The sequence below is a fragment of the Rana temporaria genome, chromosome 1 (genome assembly GCF_905171775.1).
Source record: "Rana temporaria chromosome 1, aRanTem1.1, whole genome shotgun sequence".
NCBI lineage: Eukaryota > Metazoa > Chordata > Amphibia > Anura > Ranidae > Rana > Rana temporaria.
Window position 1 is genome coordinate 686,053,282 of NC_053489.1, and position 19,564 is coordinate 686,072,845.

The following is a 19,564-nucleotide window of genomic DNA, read 5'->3' on the forward strand; positions in this document are numbered from 1 at the left end:
GAAACTGTCATGTTCCCCCAGGTGCAGCATACTGCCAAGTTTGTTCCAGTGATGAGGAGGGATGGGATGATGAGGTCACTGACTCTACTTGGGTGTCTGATAAAAGATAGAAGGAGGAGGCACATCTCCAATGAGGCAGGATGCCCTCCAGGGGGTATCTTAAGGGCAGCCACCCTATCGCATCACACCGCAGAGCTCCGCAGGTGCAGGGCACTGATGTTCCTTTGTGTGGTCCTTTTTTGACACGTGTGCAGCAGATCGCATTGTTGCTGTTTGCAACCTATGTCTGAAGCGGATCAAGCGTGGCCAGGAAAAGTCTGTGGGCATTTCCGCCGGTCATAAAATGCCAGTGCCCAGCTGGCTGACCTTCAAAAGGAATGCAACCTGCCCGAAAACCGCCTCATTTGTGACATGACCACCAGGTGGAACTCAACATTGGCAATGCTGCAGCGGCTGCACACACAGCAGAGAGCCATCAATGAGTTCCTGTGTGAGTATGGCACCAAGACAGGGTCAGGGGAGCTTGGTTTCTTTTTGCCACGCCAGTGGCTACTGATCAAGGATGCATGCACTGTCCTGTCACCATTTGAGGAGGCCACAAGGTTGGTGAGAAGTGACAATGCATGCATCAGTGATACTGGGCCAGATTCAGGAACATCAGCGGATCTTTTACACTGCGCCGGAGCAGCGCAGAGAGGCATGCTAGTGATTCATGAAACTTTTTTCCTGTCTCTTGCCCCGGCGTGGCGGATTTTACACGGCGTAAGGCGGTGTAGTGCGGCGTAAGGCGGGGTAGAATAAAATGGGTGGCTCCCTATGCTAATGAAGCGGGGAGCGTGGCGCAGGGGTCACGGCGGGGCACAGAGTCGGCCGCGCATGCGCAGTGTGCTCCCTGGGGCAAATGCCCCAATCTGCCCATGCTCAGAACTGCCCCCCGGCGTGACACCTGCGCTACGCCGGCCCACTGCCTACGCCCAGGCCATAAATCAGACCAGAGTTCCGCCCTACAGGTGCAAATGTTCCCAAGCAATTTTATCAACTGCTAGGTAATTTGCTATTGCTCTTGCTATTGTCTGTGCATTATTATGTCTGCTGAAGAAGCAACAGGTGGCCGGATGACCAACTTTAGCCCTGAGGAGAGGGCAGTAATTATTGAGGGGCTCTCCCAACATGGGGACCGCCTCTATGGGCCACAGAGTGGGCACACTGGCAAATCTGATAAAGAGCGAATTTTTGCCATCATTACTAACCAGGTCAATGCTTTGGGGGTTGCGGAGAGGCAGCCCAAACATATCAGAAAAAAAATTAATGATTTGCGCAAACTGGTTAAAGACAAGTTGGTGGCAATGCGTAAACATGCCAGGGGAACAGGTGGTGGGCCAGCAAAAAAAATTACATTGACATCAGAGGACCTTGTGGTGGCCAGGTTCCTAGATCGTTCGGTGGTGGAGGGCCTGGATGGGTTTGATTCTGGAGAGCAGCCCTTGAGGACAGGTAAGTGTGTTTTCTCTTCTTTCTGGTGTGTTGCATGTGTGTGTGGGGGGGAGGGAACAAGTGACAATTGTGTGGGTCCACCAACATCTGAATGTTTTGTGTCCTCCACAGATGTGCAGGATGGAGCTGGGCCATCATCGGCTGCCGACCGACCCACCACATCCAGGGTGGAGACTGCCCCTACCTCTGTGGTGGAGGAAGTGGTGGAGGAGCAGCCCGTAGAAGAGGAGGAGGAAACGTTTATTTTATTTTTGGAGACCCCCATTCCTGACCCCTCCCCCACCTCCCCCCTCATGACATTTACCCCCTCAGGGCTCTCTAGCCCTATCAGGGATTCCCCACCTAGGGACCCAAGCCCCTCCCAGGCCGGGCCCTCACAGGACCCAAGCCCCTCCCAGGCCGGGCCCTCACAGGACCCAAGCCCCTCCCAGGCCGGGCCCTCACAGGACCCAAGCCCCTCCAGCCGTCCTCAATCTACTCCTGCCCCAAGGATGGCTCGTCAAAAAAGGAGGAGAGTCCATGACGAGCTGGAGGTGTCTCTGGCAAGGGACCAAACTAAACAGACCCGCTATATGGGGTCTCTTGCGGGGGATCTCTCACGGGGGGCTGCTAGCCTGGAGTCCTCTGCAGAGAGCCAGGCTGCCTGCACTCTGGCAATGAAGGAGGCCATTACTCAGCAGGCTGGCCAGAGTTTACTAATAAACGACAGCCTCCAGGACGTGGTGGGTAACGGGGCAGCCCTTCTCACGTCTCTGGGTGAGCTTCAGGCCACCACAAGCGAGCTGGTGGCAGAGGTCCGCAGCCTGGCAGGTGCAGTAAGAGAGGAGGGGAGGCTGACACGGCGCCAGCAGCGCAGCAATGTGACCCGCCGGCTGCGGATGCAGGCTGCAACTAATATCTACCTTAATAGGTTAGCCGTGGCAATGGAGGGCAGGGATGCAGCTAGGGAGAGACTGGGGGAGGTACCACCACCACCACCCCCTGCCCCACCAGCCCCGGCTCCACCACCCCCTGCCCCACCAGCCCCGGCTCCACCACCCCCTGCCCCACCAGCCCCGGCCCCACCACCCCCTGCCCCACCAGCCCCGGCCCCACCAGCCCCGGCTCGCCGCAGGCAACTGCGCCCCAGGAGCCGAGGGCCAAGAAAGAGCCCACGACAGGGCCGTTGATTTCGGTTAAATTTAATTATACTCAGGTTTTTTTTTTTTGTTTTTTTTTATAGTCATGTTATTTAAAAAATTTTATTTTTCTACTCAGGTTATGAGAATATTTTTTCCATTTTACTCATGTATTGCAAAAATTTATTTTTATTTTCTCAAGTTATGAGAATTATTTATTATTTTATATGCACACGGGAGTTAGTGCATGATTTATTCATAAAGATGTATGAATGGACAGCAACATAATTGGAGCCTTGGTGCGGCGTTGCTGCTCCCTAGTACCATGGGTGGTACTTCGGTCTAATCCAATTCCTTGTGAATGTGGGGTGTATGTGTTAGGGACCACAGTGATGTGCATGCATCCATTAACATTAATTTAATCGTGAAAAATAACGTTCGACGAGGCGACTCCTGACTGCTCTTCCTTCAGCAGACGGGTTAGCCTCTGGCAGGGGGGGATTATGTGGTTGGGGGGTCAGGTCCTCACGTAGCTCAATCTCCAGGCCCCTTCTCACTGCAAAGTTATGGAGAATGCAACAAGCCCCGATAATTTTGCAAACAAATTCAGGGGAATATAACAGGGTCCCCCCAGACTTATCCAGGCAGCGAAAACGAGATTTCAGCAGACCAAATGTTCGCTCCACAACTCCACGGGTCCGTGCATGGGCTAGGTTGTATCTCTTCTCTCCTGGGGTTTGGGGGTTCCGGAATGGGGTCATCATATGTGGTCCAAGTGCATATGCTGCATCACCTGTAAGGGAAAAGACAGGAGGATGTTACCCATGCATGTGCCCCTCGTGATGTCTATATCATGGGGGGGGACAGTCATACCTGACACCCATGTCACTCACCAACCAGCCAGCTGTCCCCGTAGACGTTCTGGTCAAATTCATCTGGGATGTTGCTATGACGATAAATAAAGCTATCATGGCACGAGCCGGGGTGTTTGGCACGGACGTGCCATATTAGTCCTTGGGCATCTACTATAATCTGCACATTAATCGAATGCCAGTGCTTTCGATTACAATAAATGTGCTCGATGTCACGGGGGGGCTGAAGTGCCACATGTGTACAATCAATTGCACCCACTGTGCCAGGAAATCTATCAATTGCATAAAAATCTTGCATTGTCTTCATCCGCTGGACCTCCTGGGAGGGTTTTATGAAGAGGTGGGACATGTGTCTCAATATTGCTGGTATCACCTGGTGAACACACCTGCTCACGGTGGGTTGTGACATCCCAGCCGACAGTGCACTTGTCCTTTGAAAAGAACCAGTGGCCAAGAAATGAAGTGTGGCTAATACCTTCACCAGTGGCTGCACTGCATGTGTGCGGAGTGTGGGGCTTGTGAGGTCATCCTGCAGGAATCTGGTGATTTCCAGTATGGCTTCACGGCTGAACCTGTAGGTGCGATACACCTCTGCGTCCCCCATGCCAAAAACATTAATGCGTGTGCGGAAGATTATCTCCTGTTCCCTCCTACGTGCCCGTCGACGCAGAAGTGCAAGGACCACGGCTGCCCCTGGCATGATGGCACACAGGTGTTGTCCAGCAAGTGTACTTGCAGCTCAGTTCGTCTGTAGCGATGTGGTTTTATCTGCTCTCCAAATGACCTGTGCAAGTGTGGTGTAAAGTTACCCCTGCTTTATAAAGGGTAACTTTCCGCTGCAAACCAGAGTTACACGCACCGGGAGTAGCCTGCGCCGGCAATTCGTAATTTGCTGAATCGGACCAACTCCCTCATTTGCATATTTAAAATAGAAAAACCAGGGCCGCGCTAGTTCAGACCAGCGTAAATGGGCGCCCACGCCGCACCGGCGTAGAAAGGTCCAAACGAAAAAAAAAAATCTACGTTACGGCGTAATATTGTTTGCTGAATACGGCGCGGAGATACGCCGGCGCAAATTGGCATTTACGCCGCGCATCTCAGTCTACACCGGCGGAAATTGTTCCTGAATCTACCCCACTGTCCCTCTTGTCTTCCTGTTGGAGCACACGCTTCGTGGAATAATGGAGAGGGCACATGAGTGAGAACAGCAGGAGGAAGAGGAGGACTTCCTTACGTCTCAAGGCCCCTTTTATGCAGTATTCCTGAGGGCCTGCAAAACACACAGGAAGAAGAGGAGGAGGATTGTGTCAGCATGGATGTGTAGGATAACACTCAGCAGCAGTCTTTAATGGATAATTTTCAGTCCCCAGAAACCCCAGGAGTTGTACATGGCTGGGAGGAGGTTGTTAAGAATCATGTGATCCTTAGTGACCCAGAATTGAATGCCTCTGCAAACTTACGCTGCATGGCCTCCCTGATTCTGCAAAGCCTGCAAAAGGACACTAGGATTCGTGGTATCAACAAGAGGGATCATTACTGGCTGACAACCCTGCTTGATCCACGTTACAAGGGTAACTCATCCTGCCTTTGCAGAGTGAGCAGAGGATGAAACATCTTCAGGAGGCCTTGAAGAAAGGTTTGTGCAATGCATTTCCAGACCCTGGGAGGTTATAATTTCCTGGTGCTGGACAACGTGTTGCTGAGGCTTTGTTCAATCAGAGAAAGAGCGGTGGAGAAGGTAGCTGGCTGACCGATGCCTTCAGACAATTTTTTAGTCCTTAGCACCAAGGTCTGATTGGTTCAAGCAACCATCGCCAGCGTCTGCATTACATGGTGCAGAAATTTCTAGTGGCAAGAGCAGACTTGGAGACCTTTCCAACAGAGCATCAACTAGGTTACTGGGTCTTGAGGATGGACCACTGGCCAGAACTTTCTCAATATGCAATTGAGCCACTGGTCTGTCCTGCATCCAGCGTTCTTTCTGAAAGCACATTCAGTGCTGCTGGAGGGTTTGTCATGGCTCATAGAGTGCGCCTGTCCACAGACTCTGTTGATAGGCTCACATTCATAAAAATGAATCAGTCTTGGATCAGCAGCTACCAAGCACCTGATTTTGATGTAACCAATTTAATTTTCTATGGATGTGGGATCACTTGAAGACTGCCTATGCTGAGTGACTATCCTATTCCTCCCAAATCTTGATGATGCTAGCTTCTAAGAATTTTTTGGATTAAAGCACCGCCACTACTGCCTAAGACCCAATTTTTCTGCCCCTGTTTAAAATTTAGCAAGTACAGTATTTACAATTTTTGATATAGTATTTCACAGCAGGGCCCTTTCCTGCGCCCACCAAGAGTTACTGTGAGGAGTTACAGTGTTGTGGTACCACCAACACCTAAGGCCCAATTTTCTGCAAAGTATATAGGGCAGGCCGTATAGTATATATACTGCTGTTCAGAGTATATAGTGCCTGGGCACCTAGGGGACCTCCACGTAATTTTTTTTAAATTTCCCCTTAATATCCATACCAGACCCAAAGGGCCTGGTAATGGACTGGGGGGGGGGCCATGCTGTTTTTCTCAATGATTTTCATCTATATTGCCGGGACCCGACAATTCATTACAGCCGCAAGCAGTTTTAAATGACTTTTTTCCTTTAGAAATTTTATTTTGCTGTGGTATTGTTATAAACACAGGAAAACTGCACCACTTTACAGGCATACTATAGACACCCCCTAGGCCCGATATTTAAAGGAATATTTCATTTTTATTGTTTCACTTTAAGCATTATTAAAATCACTGCTCCTGAAAAAACTGTTGTTTTTAAAACTTTTTTTGCATTGATACATGTTCCTTTGGGGCAGGACCCGGGTCCCCAAACACTTTTTATGGTAAAAACTTGCATATTAACCTTAAAACTAGCACTTTGGATTTTTTACGTTCATGTCCCATAGACTTTAGCGGCGTTTGCGTGTTCGAACAAAGTTTTTGCCTGCGAACCGAACCGGGGGTGTTTGGCTTATCCCTCCCATTTACCATAGAGCTGACTGAGGACCAGATGCTCTATGACCATTGGAGCCCAGGCGCAATGTTATGACGTCACTTCTGGGCCGGCAGATGTAAACATGCCATTTTTTTAGTTGGATAGCAATTTTTTTTTTCTGATCTCAATAAAATCTTGCTTTGAAAAAGTGCTGCGCAAGTACTGTGTGACAAAAAAATTACAATGACCATTTTATTCCCTACGGTTTCTGCTAAATGATAAAATAATAATGCTTGGGGGTTCTGAGTAATTTTCTTTCAAAAAAATGTATTTTTACACATAGGAGAGAATTGGCCCGGCATGGAAGAGGTTAAAGCGGAGTTCCACCCAAAAATGGAACTTCCACTTTTTGGAACCCTTCCCCCCGTCCGGTGTCACATTTGCCACTTTTCAGGGGGGAGGAGGGCGCAGATACCTGTATAAAACAGGTATTTGCACCACTTCTGGGTATTGACTCCCATGGAAGTCACGCCCCTTCGTGTCCCCCCCCCGCTGTCTTCTGGAAAACACACTGTTCCCAGGAGAGGGCGGGACCAGTGACGGCATGCCGCGCTACTCGCGCAGTAGGGAACCGGGCAGTGAAGCCGCAAGGCTTCACTTCCTGATTCCCTCACTGAGCATGGCAGCGGCAGCATCTGAGAGACGAGTGATTGCTCCTCCTCGTCTGCCGACATCGCGGGTGCGCTGGACAGGTAAGTGTCCATTTTTTAGAAAGTCAGCAGCTGCAGTATTTGTAGCTGCTGGCTTTTTAAAAAAAAATCAGGTGGGTTTACTCTTTAAAGAAATGTTTTATGTTTCCCTTTAAAGTGATTATACATTTGAAACTGAACAAAGTGTATCCTCCTATATCAGGGGTGGACAAACTTTGGCCCTCCAGTTGTTGCAGAACTAAAAGTCCCTCAAATGCCCTCAAATCTAATCCAGGCAGATCCCCATACTTCCTGTTCTTATCCCTTCCCCTAATTTCTCCTTTACTACTCTTTGGCCTTCACACCCCTTCTCTCTTATTCCCTTCCCCCGCCCTTCCTCTCCACAGACACACAGACCCCTATCTGGTAATGAGATCTGTCCCTGTCTATGGGAAGTATGATAACTTCTCTAACCTTTTCTCCCTTCCTCTCTTGAATCCTTTCACCTTCTCCATTCCACTTTTCTAACCTCCTCACCTTTCCTCTCATTAACCTCTGCCCTTCCCCTCTTGAACCCTCTCCTTTAGTAAAGGCCCGGAGTGAAAGAACAGAAGGCAGAATAACGGAGGGCCGGGCATGACTGGGGTGTGAGTATGGGCAACGGAGGGTTAACAGAAGCAAGTGGAGGAGGAGGGAGTGTGCTGAACAGGGGCGAAGGGCAGGGGGGTGGAGACATATATAAAGGGGGCGGGGATGCACGTGGAGCAGTGCGGGAACAGGATCACACAAGGAGGCAGTTTTTACCACCCACCCTCCCTAATTGTTGTGTGTCTTTGATGTTGTGCGTTTGTTTTCTTTTATTGGAATTATTTAATTATTTTTATAAATTATTTAAGTGTTTAAATTAAATAGGCTGTTATGGCCATTTTACTCCAACATCTGTGTAACGGACATATGCATGCTGCCGGGACAGTTATAATCTTCATGCAGGGAGGACTACAAGGAACTGCATGGCTGTCACAATTGGATGTACCACATTGTATTCTGAGCTCAAAGGGTTAATTGGACAAGTCTCTTTCATTGCTGAATGCTAATGTTCCCTTCGCATAGCTAATGAACTCTCTCTTGTGTAGGTAACAGCCCCCCTGTGAGGTGTATGCTGATGGGGATTATGTGTGAGTGATAATTGTTTTAAAGGTTAATTGAATTCTATTGAGAAAGGAATGTGCCTGGCCAGAAAATGTTAAGTGGTTTGCGGTGCCGAAGCGTCTAGAGACTGGTCAAGTGATTAATTCAAGGAGATGTCATTGTTTCAGGGGGTCTGTGTTGAAGCCCCCTACTGGGTGAAGGGGGGGCGGAAACTGTCATTGTTCTTGTAACAGTTGTAAGCAGATATAAGCAGGTGAAATATGCCAAATAAAGTTAGTCCTGCTTGACTCTGCAAACGTAGCCCGTCTCGTTTCTTGGAAGGGCGTTCGATGGGATATACCGGCGGTACCTGCATATCGCAGCTTGCCAGGGAAAAGGACGTCTCCAACGGCTGAGACCCTCGCACTACATGGGTAGCCGTTACATTGGTTGGCAGCGGTGGGATGGTCCTTTTATCCAAAGAGCAAGTTCTGAATGGAGTCGCAGTACGCCAGGCTGAAAAGATCCACACTGAAAGATTTATTAGAGAGTCGTGGTAGGAGCGCCAGCAACAGACCACGGAGGGAGCTGATAGCTGACCTGCTGGAGCTGGACGAAATGGATGGATCCATGGAAGGAACTGAGCCCCTTGCACCTGTCAGCAAAGAAGATGTAATTACTGGGATTGTACAGCGGAGATTATCCTTGTATCCAGAAACGTCCGTGGAACTAATAAACCAGCTGTTCCGGGAAGCAAGGGAAGAGATACAAACGAAGAGGGGACAAGAACTGGAACTGGTAAGAGCGAGACAGCCCATTACACCTGCAGTTCCTACCCCCCCACCTGCTGCTACAGGAAAGAAAATACCGTTCACTGCATTTAAAGCTTTTGTAGAAAGTGAGGAGGAAATCGATGGATATTTGGCGGACTTTGAGAGGCAGTGCTCACTACACCAGGTACCACCAGACCAATGGGTCACTATTTTGTCGGGGAAATTGTCGGGCAAAGCCAATGAAGCCTTTCGGGCTCTTGCTCCAGAGGATATTTTACAATACCAGCAAGTTAAAAAGGCGCTGCTAACCCGATACGCCGTAACTCCAGAAGCCGGCGCTTCCGGGAGTCCAAGAAGATGGCTGTGGACTCCCACATTGAATGGGCCAACCAGTTACAAAGGGTGGCATCCCTTTGGGTCCAAGGGTGCAAGGCCAACACCGGGGAGGAAGTATTGCAGCTGTTCCTAATGGAACATTTCTTCCAAGACCTGGCCGCAGACATACAAGACTGGGTACGAGATCGCCGTCCCGCTAACTTAAACGAGGCGGCTCGGCTAGCAGATGAGTATGCGGAGACAAGGAAAGTAAGCCAGGGTACTATGCGGCTGGCTCAGAAGGTAGAACCGCGTACTCCAACCGTCACCCCACGCCCAGAGTTTCGGGCCCCAGTCCCACCACGTCCTCAGGGGCCTAGCAACTACCCCCGGGATTCGCCTAGGGTGACGTGCCATCACTGCAGCGACACGGGACATATTGCTCGTTATTGCCCTTTGAGAGCTACAAATAACAATTGGAGACGCACAACACCCAACACAGAGGTCACTCCATCACGTCCCTCTGCGGCCCACTGCCTGGAGACCGAGGGGGGCCCTGAGGAATGTCTGGGAATTTGGTATGAGGCAGACCCAATCCAAGCGGCCTCTCTGGATAACCGTCAGCATCACCGTCAGGAGGTACGAGTGAATGGACAAGTAGCACAAGGCCTAAGAGATTCCGGGACTACTATCACTCTGATTCAAAAACTTCTGGTAAAGCCAGAGAACGTGTCCACTCGCACAGTTGCCGTCCGGGTCGCAGGGGGTGCTGTATTTCGCGTACCCACCACCCGGGTGCACTTAGACTGGGGAGCCGGGTCAGGAAAGACCACAGTTGGTATCATGGACAACCTACCTGCGGAGGTGGTGCTGGGCAACGACATTGGCCCTCTGACTTCGGCTTATTTACCTACACCTGCTGCTGCTTGTCCCGGGACCACCCGCGTTGCTGGAATCAACCCGCTTGCTGCTGAGAACCGGGTAAGACTACCTTCCCTGACATGTACTGTAGATCCGGCACAATATCACAGTCTAAAATGGGAATGTGACAAGTTGGCCAGTGAGAAATCAGAGATGCAACGACACTATGTCATGTATTATGAGATGTCCCATGGCTTGAACATTGAAATACAAAAACAGGCGGAAATTGTCAAAAGATTAAATGGGATTTGCATCCAGGTGGTGCCGTATCTGTCCCAAGAGCATCAGCAACAGGTTTTGGGAGCCATTGAGAGAGCAAAGCAAGTGACTGTTCCAGAATTGAATTCTATTATTCACCGTCACCATCAGCTACCGACCTGGTAAGCCAATGGGAAGGCTGACGGACTGTCCAGGCAAACGGAACTTTTAACCTAACAGCAGACCGGACATCCCCAAGTTGATCCGAAAAGGATCAATCCGGGTCTGCCGGAGTGTTCCACAAAAAGGGGAGTAGTGTAACGGACATATGCATGCTGCCGGGACAGTTATAATCTTCATGCAGGGAGGACTACAAGGAACTGCATGGCTGTCACAATTGGATGTACCACATTGTATTCTGAGCTCAAAGGGTTAATTGGACAAGTCTCTTTCATTGCGGAATGCTAATGTTCCCTTCGCATAGCTAATGAACTCTCTCTTGTGTAGGTAACAGCCCCCCTGTGAGGTGTATGCTGATGGGGATTATGTGTGAGTGATAATTGTTTTAAAGGTTAATTGAATTCTATTGAGAAAGGAATGTGCCTGGCCAGAAAATGTTAAGTGGTTTGCGGTGCCGAAGCGTCTAGAGACTGGTCAAGTGATTAATTCAAGGAGATGTCATTGTTTCAGGGGGTCTGTGTTGAAGCCCCCTACTGGGTGAAGGGGGGGGGGGGCGGAAACTGTCATTGTTCTTGTAACAGTTGTAAGCAGATATAAGCAGGTGAAATATGCCAAATAAAGTTAGTCCTGCTTGACTCTGCAAACGTAGCCCGTCTCGTTTCTTGGAAGGGCGTTCGATGGGATATACCTGCGGTACCTGCATATCGCAGCTTGCCAGGGAAAAGGACGTCTCCAACGGCTGAGACCCTCGCACTACATGGGTAGCCGTTACAATCTGTGTCTCTCGTTACTGGTAAAAGGGGGGTAAGATAATAATGGGGGGATTATGGTTAAGGGAAAAAGGTTGGGCTATCTGAACTACACAAGTCATGTCCCTTCACCTTATCTAACTTCCTCTCCTGAACCCGAATCTCCTCTAAAACCCTCTCCTGTCCTCTACTGAACCCTCCCCTGCCTTTCCATAACCTCCTCTTACTTCCCCTCTTTTACCCTCTATAACCTCCTCTCCTGAACCCTCCCCTCCTTCAACCTGCATTCTCTTCCTCTCCTAAACCCTCTTCTCCTCACCATTCCTCTCTCTAACCTTCTCTCCCTTCCTTTCCTGAACCTTCCCCTATTCTCCATTCTACTTGTCTAAACTCCTCTTTTTCCCTAACCGCAAATCTCATCTCCTCTCCTCCCCATCCACCCTCCTCCAAGCATCACCATTCAAGGGTATTCTATTACAAAGACTTTCACCTCTGAGGAGACGACTGAGGACGATGTGAGAAAAGTGTCATTACCTTTTAATGTTCCGAGATTCAGTACACACATATTGGTATCTATCATTTTATTACTATTTTTTTATTCTATTACAAATACAGAAATAAACACGAAGGAGCAACAACTATAACTTCATCCGTACTTTATATACAATTCAGAATAATCACAGAGAACAGAACGTTCACACAGTGTTCCTCAGATCAGTGCGGTCACACAGTGTTCCTCAGATCAGTGCAGCCACACAGTGTTCCTCAGATCAGTGCGGTCACACAGAGTTCCTCAGATCAGTGCGGTCACACAGAGTTCCTCAGATCAGTGCGGTCACACAGTGTTCCTCAGATCAGTGCAGCCACACAGTGTTCCTCAGATCAGTGCGGTCACACAGAGTTCCTCAGATCAGGGCGGTCACACAGTGTTCCTCAGATCAGTGCAGCCACACAGTGTTCCTCAGATCAGTGCGGTCACACAGTGTTCCTCAGATCAGGGCGGTCACACAGTGTTCCTCAGATCAGTGCGGTCACACAGAGTTCCTCAGATCAGTGCGGTCACACAGTGTTCCTCAGATCAGTGCGGTCACACAGTGTTCCTCAGATCAGTGCGGTCACACAGTGTTCCTCAGATCAGTGCGGTCACACAGTGTTCCTCAGATCAGTGCGGTCACACAGTGTCTCTCTCACAGATATAGTTCAGTTCGGTAAAACAATTCTCCAGTGTCAGACGAGATCCGAGCTTGGCACAGGTTCCAATCCCTTCAGTGACAGTTCTAAATGGGAGACAAAGTCTGGTGAGAGAATTCCCACAGTCATTGTGGATGAGTAGTAATGGATGGGGGGAGATAGAGGAGAACATTGGGCAAATATATACAGGGGACTCTACTTATGTAGTTGGGTTGGTGCACAACACCGGCTGCTACCCTGGGTATGAGATTCCACGGAGGACACGGCACAGATATACTGTATATTATACCCCCACTTATTTATACCCACATGTATTTCTCGCTGGATTTTAGGGTTCAGTAAAGAGAAACAAATCTGTTCTGTTTGCACTGTGTGTGCAAATCTTCGAGGAAGAGGAAGGAGGAGGAAGAGGAATGAAAGGATCTAGCCAGCCTCTCAGTGACTCTTTGTTGGTTGCTTGGAAAGCCTGTTAGATGGTCAGGTCTATCAGTCAAAGTCACCACTGTTATCTGCCCTTGACATGCGCATGGAGAATTCAAAACACCACAGGAGACAAGTATGATGCTAGAATTCTGATTTGTATTTATCAGTGATACAGAATATATAATAAATCACATCATCTGAGGCGTGTTATGGGGCCATGTCTTTAGGCCAATTAGAATACAGATCATTTGGAAACTCCCAAAACTTTCCTGATTAATTATACGTGACTTCACGTAGAATCTTGTTTGTTGATTCTGCTTATTTATTCAAAGTGGGCTGTTTAAAAATGTCACGCTACCCCTGAAAATTCTAAGTCCTTATCAAGAAGTAAATAGACAAGTATGGTTCTAGGTGAAACTCCTGCGCTGTAGTAGATAAATGTGGGGATGGGGGGGTGGCAGAGGGGAGGGAGAGAGATGGACTAGGAGTGGGGGACTGCAGCAGACAAAAAAGAGTCTTTCCAATGAAGGACAAAAAATAAATGCAATAATAGGAGGAGTCTGCGCTGTGATTACACTAGTGACAAACAATATTATATTGGTGATAGTGGAGGGAGGGGGGTGGATGATGGAATGAAAGGAATAAAAGTGTGCAAATGCAGCAAAAATATCTTACACAGGGGTGAAACTAATCCAGGGAGGCCCGGAGTGGAAAGACAGCACAGCAAAATAACGCAGGGCCAGGCATGACTGTGTGGAGGTAGGGCAAGCAGGAGTTAAATAAATGGTGGGAGCTGATTGGAGGAGCAAGAAAAGGCAGCCTGAGAGGAGAGGGGAGGGGTATTATATAAAGGGGAGGCGTGGACTCAGAGGAAAAGTGCGGGAGGAAAAGACCAGGGAGGAAGGATTTTTTCATCTCTGCTCCTGTAACCCTCTTTGTAATGGCGGACATTGACAGGCTTTTTGCCAGGCTACGGGCGGCGGCTGCGTCTCGGGACCCCGGATGGTTGGAGGCTCAGGTCGGTGAGCTGCTGCGGGACGAGGCGGGGGGGGTCGGACGAGACTTACATGCGGTCGCCACGCGCTCGGAGGTCCAGGGCCCCGGAGCGTTACTCCCCAAGCCCAACAGCCAGAGCCCAGCGCCCTGTTAGGAGCCCACATGTGGACCCGGCGCCCCCCCCGGCTAAGCGCGCCAATGCTTCTGCTGGGGGTGAGGCGGACCGGAATCCTCGACGTCGGGGGGGCTCGGTGGGCGGGGCTACGGGTAACAATGGCGCCCGTACCTCGCCTGCACGCCGCGGACACAGGGACCGTTCGGTCTCCCCTTCTATTCTGGATGTCGTGAGGGGGGGGGACTCGCCAGGGGAATAGCCGTGACACGGCCGGAGGGCTGGATTCTTCCGCGGCCGCCGGTTCCAGGAGCGAGAGGGGGGCGGAATCCCCGAGACAGGAAGATGGCGCGGCGGGGCCTAGTCGGGGCCTTGGGAGGACAGACGGGCGTCCCGCCCCTACGACAGCAGGGTCCCACACCAGAGGTCGCCCGGCAACTAGGCCAGGGTCCGCGACCCACAGGCAGGATCCGCCTGGGGGGTTGACATCGCTGAGGACGCCTGCTTCTCCAGCCAGATCGGAAGAGGAGGCCTCCGAATCGGATGTGGATGATCCCGCGGTGGTGTCGCCGGCGGTAGACGGGCCTCCGAGGGCTGTGGGAGACGCATCCAGCCGGCAAGGTAAGCGCGCTCACTCTGGGGAAGGGGACATGGCGTCTGTTTTATGCAGGTTGTTGGGGGTGGGGAGTGGGGGGGTTTTGCCTGTTGTTGCTGCAGGGGTGGGGGTTGATGTTGCTGGGGGGGGGGGTGTGCGGGTCCCTGTTTCTTCCCCTGCTGTTGCACCTGTGGTGTCGGGCACCCCGCCTGGCGCACCAGGGGCACCGGCGGGACTTGGGGAATTTTTTAAAGGGTTGCGGGATCTGGTGCAGAGGTTTTCTGGGGGTTTGGAATCTCATCCGCAGGTGTCACCATGGGTGGGGGGGGGGGCGGGGGCTGCTGCGGCGGCACCCCCTGCGGTGGTGGCGGACGTCCCCCTCACCGGGGGGTCGGGCCCGGTCCCGGATAGCAGCACATCGGGGGAGAAGTCGGGGGGGGACAAGCCAGCAGTGGTCAGATCTGATGTGGTGCGCATAGCTGACGCTGCGAAATGTGAAGTTTATGTGTGTTACGAGGGCCCTTTAGGGGCGCACTTGAAGCAGGAGGTGAGGGACAAGATAGTGAAAGGTGAGTACATAGAAATCTTCTCCCTCCTCCCATTGGAAAAATTTAATCTGGACAGAGTGAAGCCGGATGACTCCAAGAAGGAGGACGAGGAGAAGAGGAGGTACAGGCTTATTCCCCGTACATTTGTAAATTGGTTGCAGGCATTTGCAATAATGGCCAGCGTCATTGGGGAGAAGAACCCGGAGCATTGTTCCGGGTTATTCTGCTACATGGACGCGATTGGGGAAGCGCATCGGGTTTATGGGGGGACGGGTTGGTTGCGCTATGACGAGCAATTTCGTCAGCGCAGGGCGGTTCGTCCCTCGCTTCGGTGGGACCACAAAGACATCACCTTGTGGATGCGCATGATGTCGGCTCCGCGGACGCAGAACCAGTTTTTTTCGGGGGGGGCCGGAGGTACATCCACCTCGGGACCGCCGGCCGGAAAAAAGTGGGGGGTGTGTTGGAGATTTAACGAAGGTTCCTGCACATATGGAGGAACCTGTCGTTTTAGACACGAATGTTCAGGTTGCGGCGGCAGTCATCCCTTGTCGCGATGCTTTAAGAAAGGAAAGAGAGCAGGGGAGGCTGGGAACAAAAGGGATGACGCCGGTGAAGGGGGAAAGGATGCGTCCTTTTCTAAATAGATACCCGGACAGGGCGGCGGCGGCGCTGCTCGCCTCCGGGTTCTCGGACGGTTTTATCATTCCGTGTTCTTTGTCGGAGGTGCCACCCCTGGCTAAGAACTTGCGGTCCGCTCTAGAGAACCCGGGGGTGGTGTCAGACAAGCTAGCTAAGGAGGTGGAGTTGGGTAGGATGGGGGGGCCGTTTGACGAGGTGCCCCTAACCAGGCTAGTGGTTTCGCCTCTGGGGGTGGTGCCCAAGAAGGAACCGAACAAGTTCCGCCTCATCCACCACTTGTCCTTCCCAAAAGGGGGATCGGTGAATGACGCGATTGATCCGGAGGCATGCACGGTGTCGTACACATCGTTCGACGCGGCGGTGCAGTGGGTCAGGCGTTACGGGCAGGGGGCGCTCATGGCAAAATCTGACATTGAGGCCGCGTTTCGTTTGTTACCGGTACACCCGGACAGTTTTTGGCTGTTGGGTTGCCGGTGGCAGGGGAAGTACTATGTGGACCAGTGTTTGCCCATGGGTTGCTCCATCTCGTGCGCCCTGTTCGAGAAGTTCAGTTCTTTTTTGGAGTGGGTGGTCAGGGATGTGGCAGGAGTGAACTCGGTCATCCACTATCTGGATGACTTTCTGTGCGTGGGCCCCCCGTCTTCCAGGGTGTGCGCGACATTGCTTGCAACGCTGCAGCATGTTGCAGAAAGGTTCGGAGTTCCGTTGGCGGCGGACAAAACGGAGGGCCCGACTACAGAATTGAGTTTTTTAGGGATCGTGTTGGACTCGGTGGCCATGGAATGTAGGTTACCAGTGGAAAAGGTGGTGAATCTCCGGCTGGAGATTAGAGGTATGTTGGGGCGCCACAAAGTGCAGTTGAGGGCGCTACAATCCCTGTTGGGCAAATTGAATTTTGCCTGCCGCATCATTCCCATGGGGAGGGTGTTCAGTCGACGGCTGTCGGCGGCTACTGCAGGGGTTAAGGTACCAACGCATTTTGTCCGGTTGACAAAAGAGCTGCATGCGGACTTGCAGGTATGGCATTCGTTTCTGGAGGAGTACAATGGCCGGTCCTTGTGGATGGAAGGCCCGGTGAGTAACTTCGATCTAGATCTGGTCACGGACGCGGCCGGGTCGACAGGTTACGGGGCATTCTTTAAGGGAAAGTGGAGTGCGGAAGGGTGGCCGGAGGAGTGGGTCAGGACGGGTCTGGTGAAGAACCTGGTGTTGCTAGAACTGTTCCCAGTAGTGGTTGCCATGGAGTTGTGGGGGGAGTCGTGCAGGAATCTGAAGATCAGACTGAACTGTGACAACATGGGAGTGGTTCAGGTCATCAACCGGATCACCGCCTCTTCTTTGCCGGTGGTTAGGTTGCTGCGCCATCTGGTTTTAAGATGCCTGCAGTGGAACATATTCATGTATGCTGTGCATATTCCGGGTGTGGACAACAGGCTGGCTGATGCGCTGTCTCGCTTTCAGTGGGACAAGTTCAGAGAGTTGGCCCCGCTGGCAGACAGAGAAGGGGTGCCTTGCCCGGGTTGGATGTGGGGGATTGTCTCGGAACAGCAGCAGCATGGATCAGGCGCTCGGTGAGTGGGGCCACGTGGGCGGCTTATGCAAAGGTCTGGAAGGAGTGGTCCAGTTACATGCGCTTAACGGAGGGGAAGCCAGGTGATGCTGAAATGGGTTGGTTGGTACTGTACTTTGCGGCTCGGCACATGGAGGGAGGCGGGTCAGTTTCTGCACTGGATAAAAAGCTAACGGCCCTGGCGTTCTTGTTTAAACTACAAGGCAGGGTGGATTTTACTAAGTCCTTTTGGATAAAGCAGGCGATGAAGGGTTACAGAAAGGGCCATAGGTGCAGGGATTCAAGGAGGCCAGTTTCCTTTAACATTTTACAGGCGATTTGTGGGGTGCTGGTTGAGGTATGCTCGTCGGCATACGAGGTGAGTTTGTTTAGGGCGGCCTTCTCTATCGCGTTTTTCGGGGCATTCCGGGTGGGGGAATTGGTTTGCCCCTCTAAAACAGTTGGGGGGGGGGTTGCTAGTCACGGACGTGCACGTGAGGGAAGGTAGGGTGGTATTTAGGTTGCGCAGGTCAAAAACGGATCAGGCCGGAAAAGGGGTGGACGTGTGTTTATATGCTTTACAAGGGTCGGAGATTTGCCCGGTAAGGGTGGTTGGGGAGTTTTTGGCCATTCGCCCGGGGGTGGAGGGGCCCTTGCTAATGCATGTGGATGGGTCATTTGTATCCAAGTTCCAGTTCATAGCGGTGTTCCGGAAATGTTTACGGGTGGCCGGTTTTGAGGACAAACAGTTCGCCTCGCACTCCTTCCGCATCGGGGCGGCTACTGAGGCGGCTCGGTGCGGGTTGGATGAGGCGGCTATAAAGCGTATAGGCAGGTGGGAATCTAGACGATTCAGGTCGTACGTTAGACCTCATATGGTGATGGTTTAACAGTCGGGGCGGGAGGGGCAGGAGCCTGAAGGTGAATCGTTTGACATGTTGCATTATATTGTCATTGAAATGTTGTTGTTTGTTTTGCAGATGGTGTTCAGGAGCGCCTCGTTTGGATTCTGGGGCATTCATTTGTGTACTGGGGGGCTAGGAGGGCAGAAGCGAGGCCGGAGGGCAGGCAGCTGGGTTTCCCTAGGGGAGTGGCTAGGATTCGGTGGCTGGGGATCAGGGGTATGGAGTGGGGCAGGGTGCTGCCTGAGGTGCAGCATTATGCCCGACTGGACCGCTCTCCTGATGTGCTAGTTCTCCATGTAGGGGGGAATGACTTAGGAATTAGGCCTATTGGGGACCTGATCACGGCCGTTAAGGCGGATGTGTTGACATTTCGCGCGGCGTATCCCAGTATGCTACTGGTTTGGTCTGACATCATCGCTCGGACCACCTGGCGCATGGCGAGATCAGTGGTGAGGGTGAACAAGGGGCGGATTAAGGTCAACAAGGTAATTGGGCGGTTTGTGGTGAGACATGGGGGGTTAGTGGTGAGACACTTGGAGTTGGAGGAGAACGTGGGTCTATACCTCCGCAGAGATGGTATTCACCTATCGGATGTGGGTATGGAGTTGTGGTTTTTAGATTTACAGGAGGGGATCCAGAGGGCCCTGCGGGTGTGGAGGGGCCCGTAAGGGTAAGGCTTTACCATTTCGGGCTGTGGCGGTGTTCGTTGGTCTGTGATGGTGGCAGTTACAGTTGGGATGGAAATGGTGGTGGGCTCATCGGTGGGATGGGACACTTATGGGGGATTATTCCAGTGGAACGGTGTCTGCTGGAATACGGTGATGGTTGCACTGCGGTGGAAAAAGGTTCGTCTCCGAGCTGGGTCGGCTGGGGGCCGGTTATGGTTAATGTTTTCGCAGTGTAAGGTTAAAGGTTAAAGAAAGGAAGTTTAAGCCGGGTTACCGTCATAGACCAACAAGCTGGGTTATTATTATTAAAAGTGTTTATTGAATTGTTTAAGGAAAAGTTAGTGTGATTTAATTATTTTATTTAAATTAATTATGCTTTAAAAATAAAAAACTGGCTGTCGTGGCCAATTTACTCCAACAAAAATCTGTGTCTCTCGTTAATCTAGAAAGGGGTTAAGGTATGTTAACAAATGGGGGTGTGATGGTTTTGGGGGGTAATGGAGCTATCCGAAGTAC

General features: G+C 51.3%; 1 protein-coding gene across 2 annotated transcripts in view; it reads right to left on the reverse strand.

The window, feature by feature from the left end:
* Nucleotides 1-19,564, reverse strand: part of LOC120924717 (early activation antigen CD69-like) — a 119,185-nt gene that overhangs the window by 69,910 nt on the left and 29,711 nt on the right. The window contains exon 10 of one of the 2 annotated variants that reach the window (XM_040335732.1): nt 12,061-12,696. The exons of the other annotated variant lie outside the window; for it this stretch is intronic. Coding sequence (XP_040191666.1) covers nt 12,591-12,696 — 106 coding nt within the window. The 3' untranslated portion in view covers nt 12,061-12,590. Of the gene's footprint in view, nt 1-12,060; nt 12,697-19,564 lie in introns of those variants that run through there. 2 annotated transcript variants of the gene reach the window in all.